General features: G+C 38.8%; 1 protein-coding gene across 3 annotated transcripts in view; it reads right to left on the minus strand.

Annotated features, from left to right (window-relative positions):
- The window catches only part of LOC128237189 (cGMP-inhibited 3',5'-cyclic phosphodiesterase 3A-like), a 133,066-nt gene that overhangs the window by 14,596 nt on the left and 97,941 nt on the right, over positions 1-20,529 (minus strand). For all 3 annotated transcript variants that reach the window (XM_052952496.1, XM_052952495.1, XM_052952497.1), the window contains 4 exons: positions 20,312-20,423; positions 18,447-18,575; positions 11,777-11,964; positions 11,339-11,542 (listed from right to left, as the gene is read on the minus strand). In XM_052952496.1, coding sequence (XP_052808456.1) covers positions 11,339-11,542; positions 11,777-11,964; positions 18,447-18,575; positions 20,312-20,423 — 633 coding nt within the window. The remainder of the gene's footprint in view (positions 1-11,338; positions 11,543-11,776; positions 11,965-18,446; positions 18,576-20,311; positions 20,424-20,529) is intronic.

Here is a 20,529-nt window from a genome sequence, read left to right on the forward strand (position 1 = left end):
ATTTGATAGAATATTAAAATTCTAAAACTCTCCTGAAAACTTTGGGAGAAGTGACTTCTCCCTTCAGTCAATTTAGGGAGAAGTGGGGAGACTTTAAGGAGAAGTGATACTTTCGTAACACCTGATACAAAAACTATGCCATAACACACACCTCAGTTTATATTCACATTCAAACTGATTGCTATAACTATATAAAATGTTCATAAAAAATGTATCAATTTTGGCTCAGCAAAAGTGTATGTGTCAATGTCACATAGTTTATCTCCAAATAGCATCTAAAAATGAAACAAAAACCAAGACAGCTAAGGATTTGAAACAATCAAAATGACTAATAAATGACCTGTCAATATAGTAGGGGGACGAATCTTATTTTGGTACGTTCGGGATAGGGTACGAATGTCACATTCAGCTATGCTGTTATTTACTTGTCTCTGGCTAAATAATATGCTGACATTTAAGAACCAAATGACATTTAAATCACTGTCCTTGATGAAAACTTTACCAATACATAATGGGAGGTTGAGAAATTAACTCGGAAAATTGTTCTGACAAAATGGCGATCTCGCCGATATTTTTGACATCGTAAACAGGAGAAAAATACTGTAAGTATTAAAACTCTACATAAAGCAAAAATAATAATATGTTTTTGTGTTTACAAATCAATTTTTTATCATGAACATTTCACGAAAACCAATTAAATATTTGGTGATACGTCATGTTTTTGATTTTCTTAGCGCCACCTTGCCGATGGCCCGAGATGGCTATGACCGTCTGCTTCAAAAACATCAATGTTTAAAATGTCTGGCATTGTTTGTTCAATACATATAACAATTACTTTTTAACTTCATCAATGCTTGACACGATTTTTCATAATTATGTCGCCTTTTCTATCTCATTTTAATGAACGTATATCATATTATCAGGTTCTTCTCAATGTACATTCTGATTGGTTAACTTTCAATAGCTCCGCCTACCGGCGATGTTTTGGTAATTGGATGACACGGCCCAATTATCGGATTAGGGGATTACCCTATGGCTAATTGCGATGTTTTGACTAATGGGACAGTGGCCAAATACTCGCTGATTGACAGATTTACAATGTGTTAAAATTTCGGCGAGGTCAATGTCGCTTTGATGACACAAATGGGCGATTTATTTGTTTTATTTATCATCAAAGGCGGCTCTGTCAATGAAAAGGGCACAGCGGGGCGTTTGAAAAGTCAGCAGGGCGCCATAAAAGGGCAGCGGGGCGCCCCGCCACGCTAATTATGCTTTTGGCCTTAATTAAATCCATCAAGTAGTTGTCAAGTTATGCTCCGGAGTAACGAAGGGCAGTAGCTCTGTGTTAAGCTGAAATAGAGTTATTGTTCTTGTACACTGCACTTCATCTCATTGTGCTTTACAATTGTATGAAGTTTAATTAAAGATCATCCAGAAGTTTTTTGGCCTTAATTAAATCCATCAAGTAGTTGTCAAGTTATGCTCCGGAGTAACGAAGGGCAGTAGCTCTGTGTTAAGCTGAAATAGAGTTATTGTTCTTGTACACTGCACTTCATCTCATTGTGCTTTACAATTGTATGAAGTTTAATTAAAGATCATCCAGAAGTTTTCAAACTCATCAGTTTTGTTTTATATTAGATTACATCAAAACTGCAGCTCATGGGTCTGAAAGGCATCAACAATAGTATGCTTCCACTGATGTCTAACATAAATATTAGGAAAAGTCAATCAGAATAACATTTTCCTTCCATTTGTTCAGTCATTGCTCATTTCTTTACACCTACGCTCATGGGCTTGCAAGATTGTTGCGCAGAGAGTATATTATCATCTCATATAATCAACAACATCTTACATGCTTTGCAGAATATTAATTTGAAGCCCTCAAGCTGTCAGGCAGTTGCGCCTGTGGGAATTATCAACAACAAGGCCAAGGCCACTACAATACTTCAACCTTTTTTCTTCTATAAACAGATAACCTTGTAAACGAAATTCAGCCTTGATTTTCGAGGACTGCTACAGTTCCTTCCTCCATAATATTGTGCTTCAAGGCGTATGGACACAAACATGCAGTGACAGCCTGGAACTCCCATAACATAACCTCTGCTAGCCCAGCAATCTTGAATGTCAATGAAACACTATCAGGGCTCCATTAACTGACAGGTTACCCTTCACTAGATACCAACACCTAATTTGACAAGACATGTACCAGACAACAGCCACACCGACATTCCCACCAACAACCAATATACGATAATACCATGGTTATTTTCTAATTTTATTAACTTTATCAATCAATCAAAACTCCTAATTATGTTGGGGAAACATGCTGAGTTAAACATGAAACCTCAGTTGTTGGTAATTATTAGGGATGCAAACGAATATTCGAATATTTGAATATTCGATCAAATGTTTGACATTCGAATGTTAAAATCAGTATTCGAATATTCGAAAACAATATGTTGAATAAATAGAATAAAAAAACTATTGCCTTCAACTCTGTTCTTTTGTATAAAGTTTGTTTGTCTTGTTTTTACAACGATCAGCCCCTAAAGACAGAGGCGTCAATGTGATGAATATAATCTATACAAGCGCCATATGTCACTTTGGGACATATCTTCGGGTCCAATAAACATTCCCTGTAATTTTGCAATAACTGCCAAGTGACAAAGGACATCAAACAAGTTTGAATAATTTTCGTTAAATTTCAATATCCATGCCAATTAAGGATTTAAGGAATCTGTCTCCACATGTGTTGTCTTCTTTTTCTTCTAATAAAGTGCATCGCCAAGTAATAGGTATCATCGCACTGTTAACAGTCTTGGATGCAAATTAAGCTGTGCAACATTGCTCAAATCGCCGTAATGATGTGAATGACATGTGTACAATAATGCTGTTACATGCATGTGCTATAAACTGGTTTCAATATTCCGATACAATGTTCATGATTTAAAATGTAACTGTTAAGTATAGCGTTTTAGGATGTATTTCCTCTATTGATGTACAATAAAGAAGTCCAAATCCTCATATATTGGTTTAATCGTTTTCCTAGTTCCCGTGTTTTTTCATAGCTATTTTCAGTAGCGGTCAATCCCAGAACGAGGCTTCTCATTCTTCGGAGACCCTCCATTGGCGCATAACGCCACTTGACCAGGAATCCATCTAATTTCACATTGTTTACAAATATAAAAGCAACGAAATTGAAATTATTCAATTTTTTTTTTTTTTTGTTCATTATGTATTGCTTTTACTCTTTCTGAAAATGGGGAATTCCAGAGACCCATTTGGGAAAAATCAGGGTCCGCCGTGCGTACAAGCTACGGCAAAGTAGGGTTAAATGCCCCAGCTATTACTTTAGTGAATAATAATTAAAGTTTACTACAACTCCTAAAAGATGTATTTTAGTAATCAATTATTCGAATATTTGATTGAAAGAATTACCGAATATTCGAATATCAATTTTGCTATTCGTTTGCATCCCTAATTATATTAATGTAATTCTACTATTTATAATGCTTCAACTATATATTCTATCTGAGTGACCTCCACTGTAAGAAAAAAATGTCCTGTCGACCGGTCAACTCGACCTTCCATAAATGTCATGAAATGCTTCCTCTTTAAATTGCTTTTCATTCATTTATTTCAACCATAAAAACTACAAGCATTTTAAACAATTAGTTAATTTGTTTCTCCTGAAGCTGCTGCTGCACCAAATATTTCAATTCAGGCTTGACTCTTCAAATACTTAAACCCATTAAAGCCCATGTCCTCCTTGGAGGCCAGCCTGTAATGATCAGTGAAAAATATATCCAATCTGCACCCACTGCACCCACTAAGTCATTCTGTCTTACATTTGAAACGATGTTGTGTTGGAACAGCTGCTTTATTCCTTTACTATGCTTAGCAACCTGCATGGACCTTGTACAGTGACCTTAAGCTTAAACTGAAACAGCTCAAACAAGGATTCTACAAACATTGATGATTAGAACATGTGACCCAAGTTTCATAAAGATCCTTGCATGAACAAAGGAGAAATACCATTCCCATATTCCCCTATATTGTGGCCAACAGAATATCTGTGAGCAAGGCCATTATATCTTAGAGCATTAACATTGAACATCTTTAAACAAAACAAAGCAAGATGTATCTTTATAATGCTGCCTTTTCTGTGCGAAGCAAAGTGAGTTCATTTTACTGCAGTATCTTTTTGTGGCCCCTGAACTTAACTAATGCTTTAACAAATAAAACATGAAACTATAAACTGCTGAACATCCCCGGTAAATTTATCAAAAAATCGAACAAATAGATAGAATTTAATGACTAGAAAGGGAATGAAACAAATGGAAATGATCGCGTTATTGATCTAAAGTAAAATTAATCCTTTCCAAATAAAGCCTTGCATTATTTTTCCAAATAAAACCTTGTATTCTAATTAACAAATTGAACTTTTCACCTTCCTAAGACTCTCTGACTCGTGGAAATGCATCGTTCTGAAGAATTAATCTCAACAGTCTTAAGAACAAACATCCTTGTTACCATATTTGTTCCTATAGACGCACAATTGGTATGTCTTGTTTAGAGAAAATGGGTCAAACTGTGGCTAATATCTCTCTATAAACATCATATCACAGCAAATTTTGTATTTAGCACTCTTCAGGTTTCAGCCCACAACAAAATGCTTCTGGGTCGTAGTACCCCTTCAAGTAGTTCTTAAAAAAAATGTTTCTCCCCATTCAGGTAGCATTTGATGATGTGAACATTGTATTCTTGTACTATGTATTTTCAAGTTTACTCATGATTTATATCATATTTGAAGATAATTATGTGGTTTTGAATGATATTTTGCAGGAACTCTTTCTTGGGTGGATGGATTTTTGTGTACTTCACTGATAAGTATACAAGCATTTGAAAGACATTATTCTAGATAAAACTATAACAATTTTAAGACATTTTGTTAAAGTGAACACACCTAACTGTAATCAGAAAATGAATGGGTTAAAAACATCATGTATAAGGAAACAAAATTCAATTAATACTTATGAACATCATTGCAAAAGGAAATATTCAGAAATAAAATTAAAATTGCAATGTTTAACAGTATTTTAAATGAATTATATGAAAAATATCAACAGCAGCTAGTCTTCTGCAATTATTTAACTGGTCCCTTAGTTAAGTAATTTCTTTGACAATATCAAAATTAGTCCCTTAGTTGAGATATATCTCTGAAAATATAAACAAGAGGGCCAAATGGCCCTGAATCGCTCACGTGTCATATATTGCACATTCTTCCATTATATACAAATATTGAAAACCTAAGCCTATGAACACGGGGCGTGGCCAATTTTGATCCCAGGGCTAAAGTTTGAACAATCTTAATAGTGGTCCGATAAACAATGCTTCATACCAAAATCTAAGGCCTTCGCCTTTTGGTTTCGGAGAAGAAGATTTTATAAGTTTTCATCATATACATATATAAGGAAACCCATGACCGCCCGGGTGGGGCCATTTTTTGACCCCAGGGGCAAAGATTGAACAATATTGGTACAAGTCAACTAGATGATATATCATGCCAAATATCTAAGCTCTTGTCACTACTTGATTTTACGTGTGTATCTATATATGTATATTTGTTATTAATTGTTGTATGTGGCCCATATTGAAAATTGGTATGTGTACTAAATATGTTATCCAGTTTAAATTAAGACGTTACTTGTCTTTGTGAGTTCGGAGAAGATTTTTTTAAGTTTTCACTACAACACATATAGAGAAAACCCATCAGCCCCGGGGTGTGGCCAATTTTGACCCCAGGTCCATAATTTGAACAAACTTTGTAGAGGTCCACTAGACGATGAATCATGCCAAATATCTAAGCTCTAAGCCACGTAAGTTCAGGAGATGATTTTTGAACTTTTCACTACAAACATATAGAGAAAACCCATGACCCTCCAAGGGGGCGGGGCCAATTTTGACCCCAAGGCCATAATTTGAACAATCTTTGTAGAGGTCCACTAGACGATGAATCAAGCCAAATATCTAAGCTCTAAGCAACGTAAGTTCAGATGAGATTTTTGATTTCTTAAACAAATAGAGAAAACCCATGACCACCCAGGGGTGGGGCCAATTTTGACCCCAGGGCCATAATTTGAACAATCTTTGTAGAGGTCCACTAGACGATGAATCATGCCAAATATCTAAGCTCTAGTCCAAGTAAGTTCAGAGGAGAAGATTTTTGAAGTTTTAACTATAAACATATCAAGTATACCCATGACCCCCCGGGGCGGGGCCAATTTTGACCCCAAGGCCATAATTTGAACAATCTTTGTAGAGGTCCACTAGACAATGAATCATGCCAAATATCTAAGCTCTAGTCCAAGTAAGTTAAGAGGAGAAGATTTTTGAAGTTTTAACTATAAACATATAGAGAAAACCCATGACCCCCCGGGGCGGGGCCAATTTTGACCCCAAGGCCATAATTTGAACAATGTTAGTAAAGGTCCACTAGACGATGAATCATGCCAAATATCTGAGCTCTAGTCCAAGTAAGTTAAGAGGAGAAGATTTTTGAAGTTTTAACTATAAACATATAGAGAAAACCCATGACCCCCCGGGGCGGGGCCAATTTTGACCCCAAGGCCATAATTTGAACAATGTTAGTAAAGGTCCACTAGACGATGAATCATGCCAAATATCTGAGCTCTAGTCCAAGTATGTTCAGAGGAGAAGATTTTTGAAGTTTTAACTATAAACATATCAAGTATACCCATGATCCCCAGGGGCGGGGCCAATTTTGACCCCAAGGCCATAATTTGAACAATCTTTGTAGAGGTCCACTAGACAATGAATCATGCCAAATATCTAAGCTCTAGTCCAAGTAAGTTAAGAGGAGAAGATTTTTGAAGTTTTAACTATAAACATATAGAGAAAACCCATGACCCCCCGGGGCGGGGCCAATTTTGACCCCAAGGCCATAATTTGAATAATGTTAGTAAAGGTCCACTAGACAATGAATCATGCCAAATATCTAAGCTCTAGTCCAAGTAAGTTAAGAGGAGAAGATTTTTGAAGTTTTAACTATAAACATATAGAGAAAACCCATGACCCCCCGGGGCGGGGCCAATTTTGACCCCAAGGCCATAATTTGAACAATCTTTGTAGAGGTCCACTAGACAATGAATCATGCCAAATATCTAAGCTCTAGTCCAAGTAAGTTAAGAGGAGAAGATTTTTGAAGTTTTAACTATAAACATATCAAGTATACCCATGATCCCCAGGGGCGGGGCCAATTTTGACCCCAAGGCCATAATTTGAACAATCTTTGTAGAGGTCCACTAGACAATGAATCATGCCAAATATCTAAGCTCTAGTCCAAGTAAGTTAAGAGGAGAAGATTTTTGAAGTTTTAACTATAAACATATAGAGAAAACCCATGACCCCCTGGGGCGGGGCCAATTTTGACCCCAAGGCCATAATTTGAACAATGTTAGTAAAGGTCCACTAGACGATGAATCATGCCAAATATCTAAGCTCTAGTCCAAGTAATTTCAGAGGAGAAGATTTTTGAAGTTTTAACTATAAACATATAGAGCATACCCATGACCCCCCGGATCGGGGCCAATTTTGACCCCAGGGCCATAATTTGAACAAACTTTGTAGAGGTCCACTAGACGATGAATCATGACAAATATCTAAGCTCTAGGCCAAGTAAGTTTAGAGGAGAAGATTTTTTAAGTTTTCACTATAAACATATAGAGAACACCCATGACCCCCCGGGGCTGGGCCAATTTTTACCCAAGGGCCATAATTTGAACAATCTTGGTAGAGGACCATTTGGTGATCCTACCTACCATATATCAACGGCCTAAGCCTTGTGGTTTGGGAGAAGAAGATTTTTAGTTTTTCCTTTCCGTTGCCATGGCAACCAGAGTTCTGCATGGAATTCAATTCTTTGAACAATTTTCAAAGGGGACCACCCAAGGAACATTCCTGTGAAGTTTGGATGAAATTGGCTATTACTTTATGAGGAGATGTCGTTTAAAGTAAAAGTTTACAGACGGACGCCGGACAAATTGTGATCACAAAAGCTCACCTTGTCACTGTGTGACAGGTGAGCTAACAAGACTAATAATTTGCTTGCACTATTCATTGTAAGCAGCTTTTTTTTAAATCAGTTTTGCTTGATTTTTCCCCCAAGATATAACTGAATGGTTTAGTTATTAAACCTTTGATCACCAATAAGAAAGAAGAAACTGGGAAAATGTCAGGCTATCAGACAATAATGGAACATTCAGGTTAACACAGATTTGCTAAAGGATAAAACCTTCATCCTGCCATAAAAAAATGTCTGATGCAGAAATCACGCCAGGATGTTACACTTCATGTTGACCTAGTGACCTAGTTATTGACTGCGGATGACCCAATATCGAACTTGACCTAGATTTTATAGAGATGATCATTCTGACCAAGTTGCATTGAGATTAGGCTAAAATTGTGACCTCTAATGTGTTCACAAGGTATTTCTACTAATTGACCTACTGACCTAGTTTTTGACCCCAGATGACCCAATATCGAACTTGACCTAGATTTCATAGAGATGATCAGTCTGACCAAGTTTCATAAAGATTAGGTCAAAATTGTGACCTCTGTTGTGTTCACAAGGTTTTTCTAATAATTGACCTAGTGACCTAGTTCTTGACTGCGGATGACCCAATATCGAACTTGACCTAGATTTTATAGAGATGATTATTCTGACCAAGTTGCATTGAGATTAGGCTAAAATTGTGACCTCTATTGTGTTCACAAGGTTTTTGTACTAATTGACCTAGTGACCTAGTTGTTGACCGCGGATGACCCAATATCGAACTTGACCTACATTTTATAGAGATGATCATTCTGACCAAGTTGCATTGAGATTAGGCTAAAATTGTGACCTCTATTGTGTTCACAAGGTTTTTCTACTAATTGACCTAGTGACCTAGTTTTTGACCTGGGTTGACCCAATATGGAACTTGACCTAGCTTATGTTAAGATGATCATTCTGACCAAGTTTCATTAAGATAAGGCTAAAATTGTGACCTCTATTTTGTTCACAAGGTTTTTCTAATAATTGACCTAGTGACCTAGTTATTGACTGCGGATGACCCAATATCGAACTTGACCCAGATTTTATAGAGATGATCATTCTGACCAAGTTGCATTAAGATTAGCCTAAAATTGTGACCTCTATTGTGTTCACAAGGTTTTTGTACTAATTGACCTAGTGACCTAGTTATTGACCGCGGATGACCCAATATCGAACTTGGCCTAGATTTTATAGAGATGATCATTCTGACCAAGTTGCATTGAGATTAGGCTAAAATTGTGACCTCTATTGTGTTCACAAGGTTTTTCTAATAATTGACCTAGTGACCTAGTTATTGACCGTGAATGACCCAATATCAAACTTGACCTACATTTTACAGCGATGATCATTCTGACCAATTTGCATTGAGATTAGGCTAAAATTGTGACCTCTATTGTGTTCACAAGGTTTTTCTACTAATTGACCTAGTGACCTAGTTATTGACCGCGGATGACCCAATATCGAACTTGACCTAGATTTTATAGAGATGATCATTCTGACCAAGTTGCATTGAGATTAGGCTAAAATTGTGACCTCTAATGTGTTCACAAGGTATTTCTACTAATTGACCTACTGACCTAGTTTTTGACCCCAGATGACCCAATATCGAACTTGACCTAGATTTCATAGAGATGATCAGTCTGACCAAGTTTTATAAAGATTAGGTCAAAATTGTGACCTCTGTTGTGTTCACAAGGTTTTTCTAATAATTGACCTAGTGACCTAGTTATTGACTGCGGATGACCCAATATCGAACTTGACCTAGATTTTATAGAGATGATTATTCTGACCAAGTTGCATTGAGATTAGGCTAAAATTGTGACCTCTATTGTGTTCACAAGGTTTTTATACTAATTGACCTAGTGACCTAGTTGTTGACCGCGGATGACCCAATATCGAACTTGACCTACATTTTATAGAGATGATCATTCTGACCAAGTTGCATTGAGATTAGGCTAAAATTGTGACCTCTATTGTGTTCACAAGGTTTTTCTACTAATTGACCTAGTGACCTAATTATTGACCGCGGATGACCCAATATCGAACTTGACCTAGATTTTATAGAGATGACCATTCTGACCAAGTTGCATTGAGATTAGGCTAAAATTGTGACCTCTATTGTGTTCACAAGGTTTTTCTACTAATTGACCTAGTGACCTAGTTTTTGACCCCAGATGACCCAATATCGAACTTGACCTAGATTTTATAGAGATGATCAGTCTGACCAAGTTTCATAAAGATTAGGTCAAAATTGTGACCTCTATTGTGTTCACAAGCAATTGTGAACGGACGGACGGACGGACGGACGGACGACGGACGAAGAGTGATCACAAAAGCTCACCTTGTCACTACGTGACAGGTGAGCTAATAAAAATAGTCCCTAAATTAAGATCTATCATCAACAATACGTAATATAGTAGGTTCTCTCCCAGGTTGTCGACTAACAAGAATATCAATTGGAAAAGTACAATGCAACATGCTAGAAGTCGTATATTGGGGACTAACCAAGCCATCATTTCCAGAAAGTCTATCAATTGCTGAGTATAATGTGAGTGTTGCAAAGTGCTTTATAGTTGCCCGTGGCACTGACAGCGGGATTCTATTTACAAATTAGGAAACAAATACACACTCAACAACCTTCTATAGAAACTTTCAAATTAAGGCCAAGCTTCTGACATTTAGGATCCTGAACAGCTAAAGTATTCAATCTAAGCACATTAAAAACTCTCAATGCATGCAATACAAACAACAACCTGCCCTCTCTACTGTAATGCAGTTAATGTAATGTAGGTAATGTACTTAAAAGACATTTTCTTACTCAAAAGATGTTTTCTTGTTAAAAAAAAAAGAGTATAAATATTTTAAAGTATTGTTGTATGATGCATTTGCCACAGAACCACATTGTGTTGCATTGTTTGAAAAGAGTGGCTTTTATCAACCAGAAACAAACGTAACAATATATACTGCTCTCTCCCTCTCTTTGTATATGAGATTTAGTAATTGACGAAAATTTCTCTAAAGTTGTCAGAAATATTTAGAGATTTTAAATTAGATTCAGCCATCATATGCCACGTCCAACTTTGTCTTTTGTAATTAATCACATAATTTTACAGAAATATTTATACGATTAATTTACCTATATGTATTAATGGCATAAAGAAGCAGGCGATGATGCTTTCGTATGTTCTTGTATTAGCCACTGCACTACCTCACTTAACATACCTTGGCATTGAATTCAGCAAGGATTTCAAAGTGCCGCTTGAGGTCGGTGGCCAGGATTGCCTCAATGACAAGATATCGGAATCGTTTAAACTCAGCAGCATCCAGGCCCGACAGGAAGTTGAATCCCGTATCAGAGAGGAAGAGATTCCAGGCAGAAGCGGCGTGGTGGTTCTCAAGGACGGACCGATCGTTGTACAACACCGCCTAGGCAGCAAGACAAGGCAGGGGTGAATATAATAGAAGACCTCATAAGCTGCTCATAAGTTATCATTTATCAAAAAAGGTTGAGACAAACAGTAAGATTTACTAAAATTCAAATTCTAAGACAGTTGAAAAATGTGAAAAAGCAATTGTTTATTTAAAAAGAATTCTTCCTAAAATTTCATTGTAATAATACATTTGGAAACAGATTTTGCTTTATTGGTGACCTTCCCTTACCTGAGGTGCGTGGGTTGCCACAAGGAAAGCGTTGGTGCGACCAGGATGGTCGTAGTCGTGCATGGCTGCCGCAGTAAACATCGCCATAAGCTCGAGGGCGGGGAAGTTTCCTACCATAATTCCATAGCTGTCGTCTGCAGCGAAACTGCTTCCCCGGTACGGAGGTGGTGACCGCTCACTATCACCATCTGAAATGAACAATGGCTTGTTAGCAACACACTTATATAGCTGGTATTGATAACCTAAACAAATTGAGGGCAAATCTCAGTGATTTACCCTAGGTTGGAGTTGTATCAATTCAATATGGGTAATAAGGGTGATTACGTGTAGCTATCCCTACCCCTGGAAAACAAGACGGTGGTATTGTATAAATGGTCAACAGTTTTCCGGGTCTGGATATGGTAGAAAATTAACAAGACAACAATGTTTTGTGCTCATTGTTCTTATTGTTGAAGGGCTTTTACTGTTTTCAAACGGGAAATATCAGAAAAGCAAAGCACCCTAGGACTCATGATTACACAATATCCTGGGCCACAAGTCGGTTCAAACGTAAGTGACTGTATGGCAAGAGTATTTGATGTCTCACCAGAATAAGAATGTCAAACTTCCTAGAACATATCAAGTGATAGCAGATGGGAAGATGGGGGAGGGGACTGGTCAGGTGGTACAAGTGTCCACCTGTCCAGCACCAGTGGTTGTGGGATTGAGCCTCTACAGTGGAATATCCTCATGGCCTTTCAATAAAGGACACCATTATTATTTTTTTAACAGGAAACCGACTCAAGCTTGATTCTATAAGCTATCAGCTTTCATCACAATCCATCTCAGACATTTGTATAAACTACACATGATGGGATGGTGTTTTGCCTTCAGATTACAAAGTCCTTTTCAGTGTCTGTCCAGAGTAAAGCTAGATATCTGCCAATAAGCACATGACCGATTATAGATCAATTAGAACACTCATAATTACTGCACTTGTTTGACTGTCAGAGAGATGAGCTAGATAGAGACACATATGAATACTATTTATGCAAATGTTGCCATTTTCGTCACAAGCACTATGCTAAATACGTAACAAGGGAAATCCCTAAGCAAGAATGCATTGTAAACCTTGATAATGATAAGACAAATGTACGTAATAATCTGCCTTTGTCAATACATGTGTACTCAAGCACCCCACTCGCTCCCCGCACCGACAGCTGGGGTAGAACATGATCACAATGAGCCAGAAGCCATCTAGTTCGATCATCTCTACAATTCTCATATTATCATAATTGATCAATTTCTTCAACAGTCAAATACACACTCGAACATGTTAGAGAACTAATTACAGTGCACACATGAATATGTCTGACACCTGTTCTGGTTGAGAATTCCATCATTTTATCTTAAATACCTATTTTTCTGATTTATATTTCGTGCAAGAATTTCTTTGATGGGTCTAATTCGTCAATGCTTGTTTCTGTCAATCAATTACCTAAGCGCAGTCAGGAAATCTTGCATCATAAACCATGGAAAAGACTATTATCTGGAAGCATTTTTTCATCATTCCAAACACTCCTGACATTTCATGTTTCAACTAATAAACCTTGAGAAACAAGATTGGCAGAAAGTGTTACACAACAAATCAATGTCTTCAATTCATTTTTACAGGGTCAATAACAGACTTAGCAGATAGGAAAATCTACAGTTCTTCTAGTGTCAAGTAGATATAAAAAAGTGGCTGCAAATTTCATTCTATGTGAATTACCGTGAGGCCGAGCCTTCCAGCTTTCTGTGACAGCCATTTAGAGCATTTTCTAAATGGATTGAATTAGTTGAAACCAAGCGAATAGATGTGAATAGACATAATTGAATCGTGCCGTAACCAAATTACCTGGATGCCAACAGAGATTACAGTCCCTTTTCCTGTCCAGTCTGCCAATAGTACTGTATAATTACGAGCCTGTCCCTATATTGCATCAATAGGATTAAATAATACCCGACAGTCTGTCAATTGCACATACTAGAGTTATTGTCAGCATTTTTCAGTTACGCTCGAGGAAAAGGGACTCGATATTTAGCTACTGGAGCCCATACATAATGCATTTACATTAATTTGTGGCCATTGCACTTTGTAGGTTTCCTGCTAGAGCTTTGTCTGTCCTCAGACGGAAAGAGACGAGGGTTATACCAGAGTGCAGTATGGCTTAATTATCAACTTTCAAGGTTAGTTAAGTCTCAATGGATCTGACACTTCTACAGAAAAGGGCAATTTCGGTCTTATTTAAAGAGTTGAGGAGATGTGTGTTAATAAAAAAGTTTTGTTCGCCTCTTATAAAATTGTTCCCTTGTTGCTCGACTCTTGTAAAATTGTTACTTTGTTTGACTCCGGCGTGGGCATGTTTTGTCTGTTACCTCTACATAATGAAAATGACCACCACAACTGCACTGTAACCCCCAAAATAATGAAAATGACCACCAAAAATGCACTGTATCCCCTAAATAATCAAAATGACCACCACAACTGCACTGTAACCACTAAGTAATCAAAATGACCTCCACAACTGCACTGTAAACCCAAAATAATGAAAATGACTACCTCAACTGCACTTAATCCCCTAAGTAATCAAAATGACCACCACAACTGCACTGTAACCCCTAAATAATGATAATGACCACCACAACTACACTGTAATCCCTAAATAATCAAAATGACCACCGTAAATGCACTGTAACCCCTAAATAATGAAAATGACCACCATAAATACTCTGTTATTCCTAAATAATGAAAATGACCACCACAACTACACTATAATCCATAAATAATGAAAATGACCCCCATAAATGCACTGTAACCCCTTAATAATGGAAATGACCACCATAAATGCACTGTAACCCCTAAATAATGGAAATGACCACCATGAATGCACTGTAACCCCTAAATAATGAAAATGACCACCATAAATGCACTGTTACCCCTAAATAATGAAAATGACCACCATAAATGCACTGTAATCCCTAAATAATGAAAATGACCACCACAACTGCACTGTAACCCCTAAATAATGAAAATGACCACCACAACTGCACTGTAACCCCTAAATAATGAAAATGACCACCACAACTGCACTGTATCCCCTAAGTAATCAAAATGACCACCACAACTGCACTGTAAACCCTAAAATGACCACCACAACTACACTGTAAACCCTAAATAATGAAAATGACCACCACAACTACACTGTAATCCCTAATTAATGAATATGACCACCACAACTACACTAAAACCCCTAAATAATGAAAATGACCACCACAACTACACCGTAATCCCTAAATAATGAAAATGACCACCACAACTACACTGTAACCCCTAAATAATGAAAATGACCACCACAACTACACTGTATCCCCTAAATAATGAAAATGACCACCACAACTACACTGTAACCCCTAAATAATGAAAATGACCACCACAACTACACTGTAACCCCTAAATAATGAAAATGACAACCACAACTACACTGTAATCCCGAAATATTGAAAATGACCACCACAACTACACTGTAACCCATAAATACACTGAAAATGACCACTACAAATGGACTGCAAGTTGTGTGACCACCACAACTGCACAGTAACCTCTAAACTAATGAAAATGAAACACACTCTTATGAAATTGTACCATTTCATTTAATTACAAATATAAATGTTAAAAATATAAAAAAGATAAATAACATGTCATGCAATAAAATAATTGCCACATGCCATATCATGTTCTATGAACTTTCAATTACAACATTAAAGTTGGTAATTCACTATTAAAAAGCAATTTCCTAAGAAATGGTTTAACTGATAGAACACTGCATGCACCTACTTGAAGAACATTTAAATCTGTATCTTTCAATAAACAAAATAAGAACTAAATCTTTGACATGCATTAAACAGAGGTAACTTTTCTCATTAAAAAGTTGACTGGCAATGCATTCAGTGAACATGCAATCTAAATATTTATCCTTCAAACATTCTTCAACATTTAAGCATATTCCAGACTGCAGCCCTAAATTTTGATGCACTGCTATTTCTCCATCATTCTTGTGACATAAATTTAGCCGATTTATACATAATTATGGAGACAGAATACAAAAACAAACAAACATAAAAATAGCAGCTCGGTCATATTCCAGATTTGAGAACACATGAGTTAGATATTCCCAATGGGTCTATTTGTTCCCGGGCAGGAAAACAGACTTTAATTCCCATCAGCAAGTCAGAGTCACCCTATTCCACTACCTTTGGAGTCTCACTTTATCCCACTACCTTCGGATCCCCATCTCATCCCACTACCTTCGGACTCCCACCTCATCCCACTACCTTCGGACTCCCACCTCATCCCACTACCTTCGGACTCCCACCTCATCCCACTACCTTCGGACTCCCACCTCATCCCACTACCTTCGGACTCCCACCTCATCCCACTACCTTTGGATCCCTACCTCATCCCATTACCTTTGGATCCCCACCTCATCCCACTACCTTCGGACTCCCACCTCATCCCACTACCTTCGAACTCCCCCACCTCATCCCACTACTTTCAGATCCCCACCTCATCCCACTACCTTCGGATCCCCACCTCATCCCACTACCTTTGGATCCCCACCTTATCCCACTACCTTCGAATTCCAACCCCACCCCACTACCTTCGAACTCCCCCACCTCATCCCACTACCTTCGGATCCCCACCTCATCCCACTACCTTTGAATCCCCACCTTATCCCACTACCTTCGAATTCCCACCCCATCCCACTACCTTTGAACTCCCCCACCTCATCCCACTTCCTATGGACTCCCAACCCATCCCACTACCTTCGGTCTCCCACCCGATCCAACTACCTTCAAACTCCCACCTCATCCAACTACCTTCAAACTCCCACCTCATCCCACTACCTTCGGTCTCCCAACCCCTCCCACTACCTTCAAACTCCCACCTCATCCAACTACCTTCAGAATCCCAACCCATCCCACTACCTTCAAACTCCCACCTCATCCAACTACATTCAGACTCCCACCCCATCCAACTACCTTCAGACTCCCACCTCATCCAACTACCTTCGGACTCACACCCCATCCCACTACCTTCAAACTCTCACCTCATCCCACTACCTTCGGACTCCCACCCCATCCAACTACCTTCAAACTCCCACCTCATCCAACTACCTTCGGACTCCCATCCCATCCCACTTGCTTCAGATTCCAACCTCATCCCACTACCTTCGGACTCCCACCCCATCCCACTACCTTTGGACTCCCACCTCATCCCACTACCTTCGGATCCCAACCTCACCCCACTACCTTTGGATCCCCACCTTATCCCACTACCTTCGAAATCCCACCTCATCCCACTACCTTCGAACTCCCCCATCTTATCCCACTACCTTTGGATCCCAACCTCATCCCACTTCCTTCAGATTCCAACCTCATCCCACTACCTTCGGACTCCCACCCCATCCCACTACCTTCAAACTCCCGCCTCATCCCACTACTTTCGGACTCCCACCTCATCCCACCACCTTCAAATCCCCACCTCATCCCACCACCTTCAGATCCCACCTCGTCCAACTACCTTAAGACTCCAACCCAATCCCACTACCTTCGGATCCCCACCTCATCCAACCACCTTTGGACTCCCACCCCATCCCACTACCTTCGGAATCCCCACCTCATCCAACTACCTTCGGACTCCAACCCCATCCCACTACCTTCGGATCCCCACCTCCTCCAACTACCTTCGGACTCCCACCCCATCTCACTACCTTCGGATCTCCACCTCATCCAACCACCTTCGGACTCCCACCCCATCCCACTACCTTCGGGTTCCCACCTCATCCCACTACCTTCGGATACCCACCTCATCCCACTACCTTTGGATCCCCACCTCAACCCACTTCCTATGGACTACCACCCCATCCCACTTTCTTCAGACTCCAACTTCATCCCACTACCTTCTGACTCCCATCTCATCCCACTACCTTCGGACTCCCACCTCCTCCAACTAACTTAGGACTCCCATCTCATCAAACTACCTTCGAACTCCCATCTCGTCCCACCACCTTCAGACTCCCACCTCATCCCACTACCTTTGGACTCCCACCTCATTACACTACCTTCGGACTCCCACCTCCTCCAACTAACTTAGGACTCCCATCTCATCCAACTACCTTCTGACTCCCACCTCCTCCAACTACCTTTGGACTCCCATCTCATCCCACTACCTTTGGACTCCCACCTCCTCCAACTACCTTCATACTCCCATCTCATCCCACTACCTTCTGACTCCCACCTCCTCCAACTACCTTTAGACTACCACCCCATTTCACTACCTTCCGACTCCCACCTCATCCCACTACCTGCGGACTCCCACCTCATACAACTACTTTCAGAGTCAAATTTGATAAAAAATATAAGCCATTCTTTATACATATGCAGTATTCAAACCTCTTAAGACACATGATTTCATACTATAGCAACCCTTAAAACTTTTTACAAGAATTAATTTCTAACCCATTCTACAGAATATTCATGTATCTGCCAATTAAGGGCTAAGCAAAGGACTGACAAAACTCTTTCTATTTCATATGAACCTATGTCTGTCTCATGCCCAGCCCTTGCAATTTAACCAGTGGGATCATACCTGATTCACTAGAGGAGCCCTGCCGCAGGAGCATTTCAGTGGTGCTGACCTGTGTGAAGCCAGGAATTGGCTGGGTCGTAATGTAGAACACCCCATGTAACACATCAGTGGCATGCACACGATTGTGATCTGAAATATACATGCCCATTTCTGCATTGTTACAACTACACAACAGGTTTGTATTGTAATTGTCAAAATTGAAATGACGGTATATGTTCAGAGAGGCAAAATAAATTTAAAGTATGCATGTCAGTGTTTGGATGGATATGGCTACATCAAATGTGAGCAGTGTGAGGTGTAAAAGCAATACGGTCATAACTGACATTAAATAATGACGCTGATAGGACTGTTTCCCTTTATCTCCTCGGAATGGAGCATGGGGGATATACAGGAAGGATTGTGCATGAGGCATCATGAAATATTCATCATGAAACTTTGTCAATATTAATGTCAAAATCTCTGATGAATAGAAATGCCAACTGACTGAAAAATTGTCTAGTATGAAATATCCAAACTTAACAAGGTCAATTATATTGCTGTGTTTATAAAAAAGGAAACACTTTCACACAAATTCAGTCCTAATTGTAATGGACACACAGCAGGCAACAGATTGCCAGTAGATGAAATTTCTTTGCAGCGTTGACATTTCCCATCCTGGTGGCCGGCTGGATGCCCAAAGGCAGGCTATTGTTACAAGAGAGTTGTTCCACGTCGCCTCATTAACACTTGCGGCTCGCGAGTCGAGGCCAGGAAATTGATTTCCCCGTTAAGTATTTCGCTGGTTGATACAAAGACATAACAGCAAATTCTAGGTGGGGATTCTTTCTATAATCCTGTCATTTCGCTAAGGCACAATTCGTCCTTATGGGGAAATGATGGAATGTTTCCTCGGGCAATATTTGGTGTCCAGTCCTCCATGGGATCTCTGTGCAATATTTTTTCCCGGCTACACTCTTAATGGAATTGTTTTCTGTCAGATTTATTTGCTGAATACAAAATATCGCAGTGCAGCCTACATTATGGAAACTGGTTTGTCTGAGCACGGAATAAAAGTACCTGCCATTACTTATAGACAACTTTCAGATGAGGAAACAATCAATTTTTACGGACATCCTTCGCAGATTTACAAGACAAATCATTCACTCCTCCATGAAATATTTATCTTGGTTATAAGAGATAATCTTTTTGTGTTAGCATTTTTTTAACTTGAAAAACAGATTGCAACAGTACAATTATACAACATAATTGGTGTCATAAATGCTACAATTCCTTAACTATTTTTTTTAATTGAGTAACTTAATATTCTTGTTGGTTATCAACAGATTCCAGGACATTTTTATCACTTAAGAGTTTGTTCATAATGTTAGGGTGCCTAGATTCAGCCCATTAGGCCTTTACTTTATGGTATCCCATTTTTACACCTCTGTCCACAGCTTCATAGATACGTATATTTACGTACGCTTAATGGAGGGTCATTTACTTTTATACCTGTTGCTTATTAATTTGCTATAAATGCATTTTTATTAAGTATAAGCATCGCCAAATACAATTCACTAATAAAAAACACTATGTTATTATTTAAAGAATTTCAGAAAATTGCGACCCCAAGGTTATGGGTGTCAAAGATGCGTGAAACATTTACTGTGCAGTTTTGAAGGCATTCCTGCCTCGTTTTTTTTTGAAAAGGGGAGTCTAAGGTCTCCCTTTAGATGACACGTTCAACATTGTAAACCCCACCCACTGGGGAAGATATATGGGTTAATCCTTAACACAACCAATAGACACGAGCAGATCTTAACATCGCAAATGGAAGAAATACACTTAATTCCTTAAGCATTATGAAGACACAAAATTCATACACTTACATGGCTTGTCTCTGTAGCCCAGCTCGAGGGCGTGGAAATAGTTCATGAACGCAGCCACAGGGATTCGGAATGTCTCGAATAAACCCACTTCTGTGAACAGTTTGTACGCTACCTGAAATTACAACACAAATAAGTTGATACTACATATTTACTTGAGTCAACATATAACTTTTTTTCAGGAGGAACAAAAAAACAGCCCATGCTTAACCATACGGATC

This window comes from Mya arenaria, chromosome 6 (genome assembly GCF_026914265.1).
Source record: "Mya arenaria isolate MELC-2E11 chromosome 6, ASM2691426v1".
NCBI classification, from domain to species: Eukaryota; Metazoa; Mollusca; class Bivalvia; order Myida; family Myidae; genus Mya; species Mya arenaria.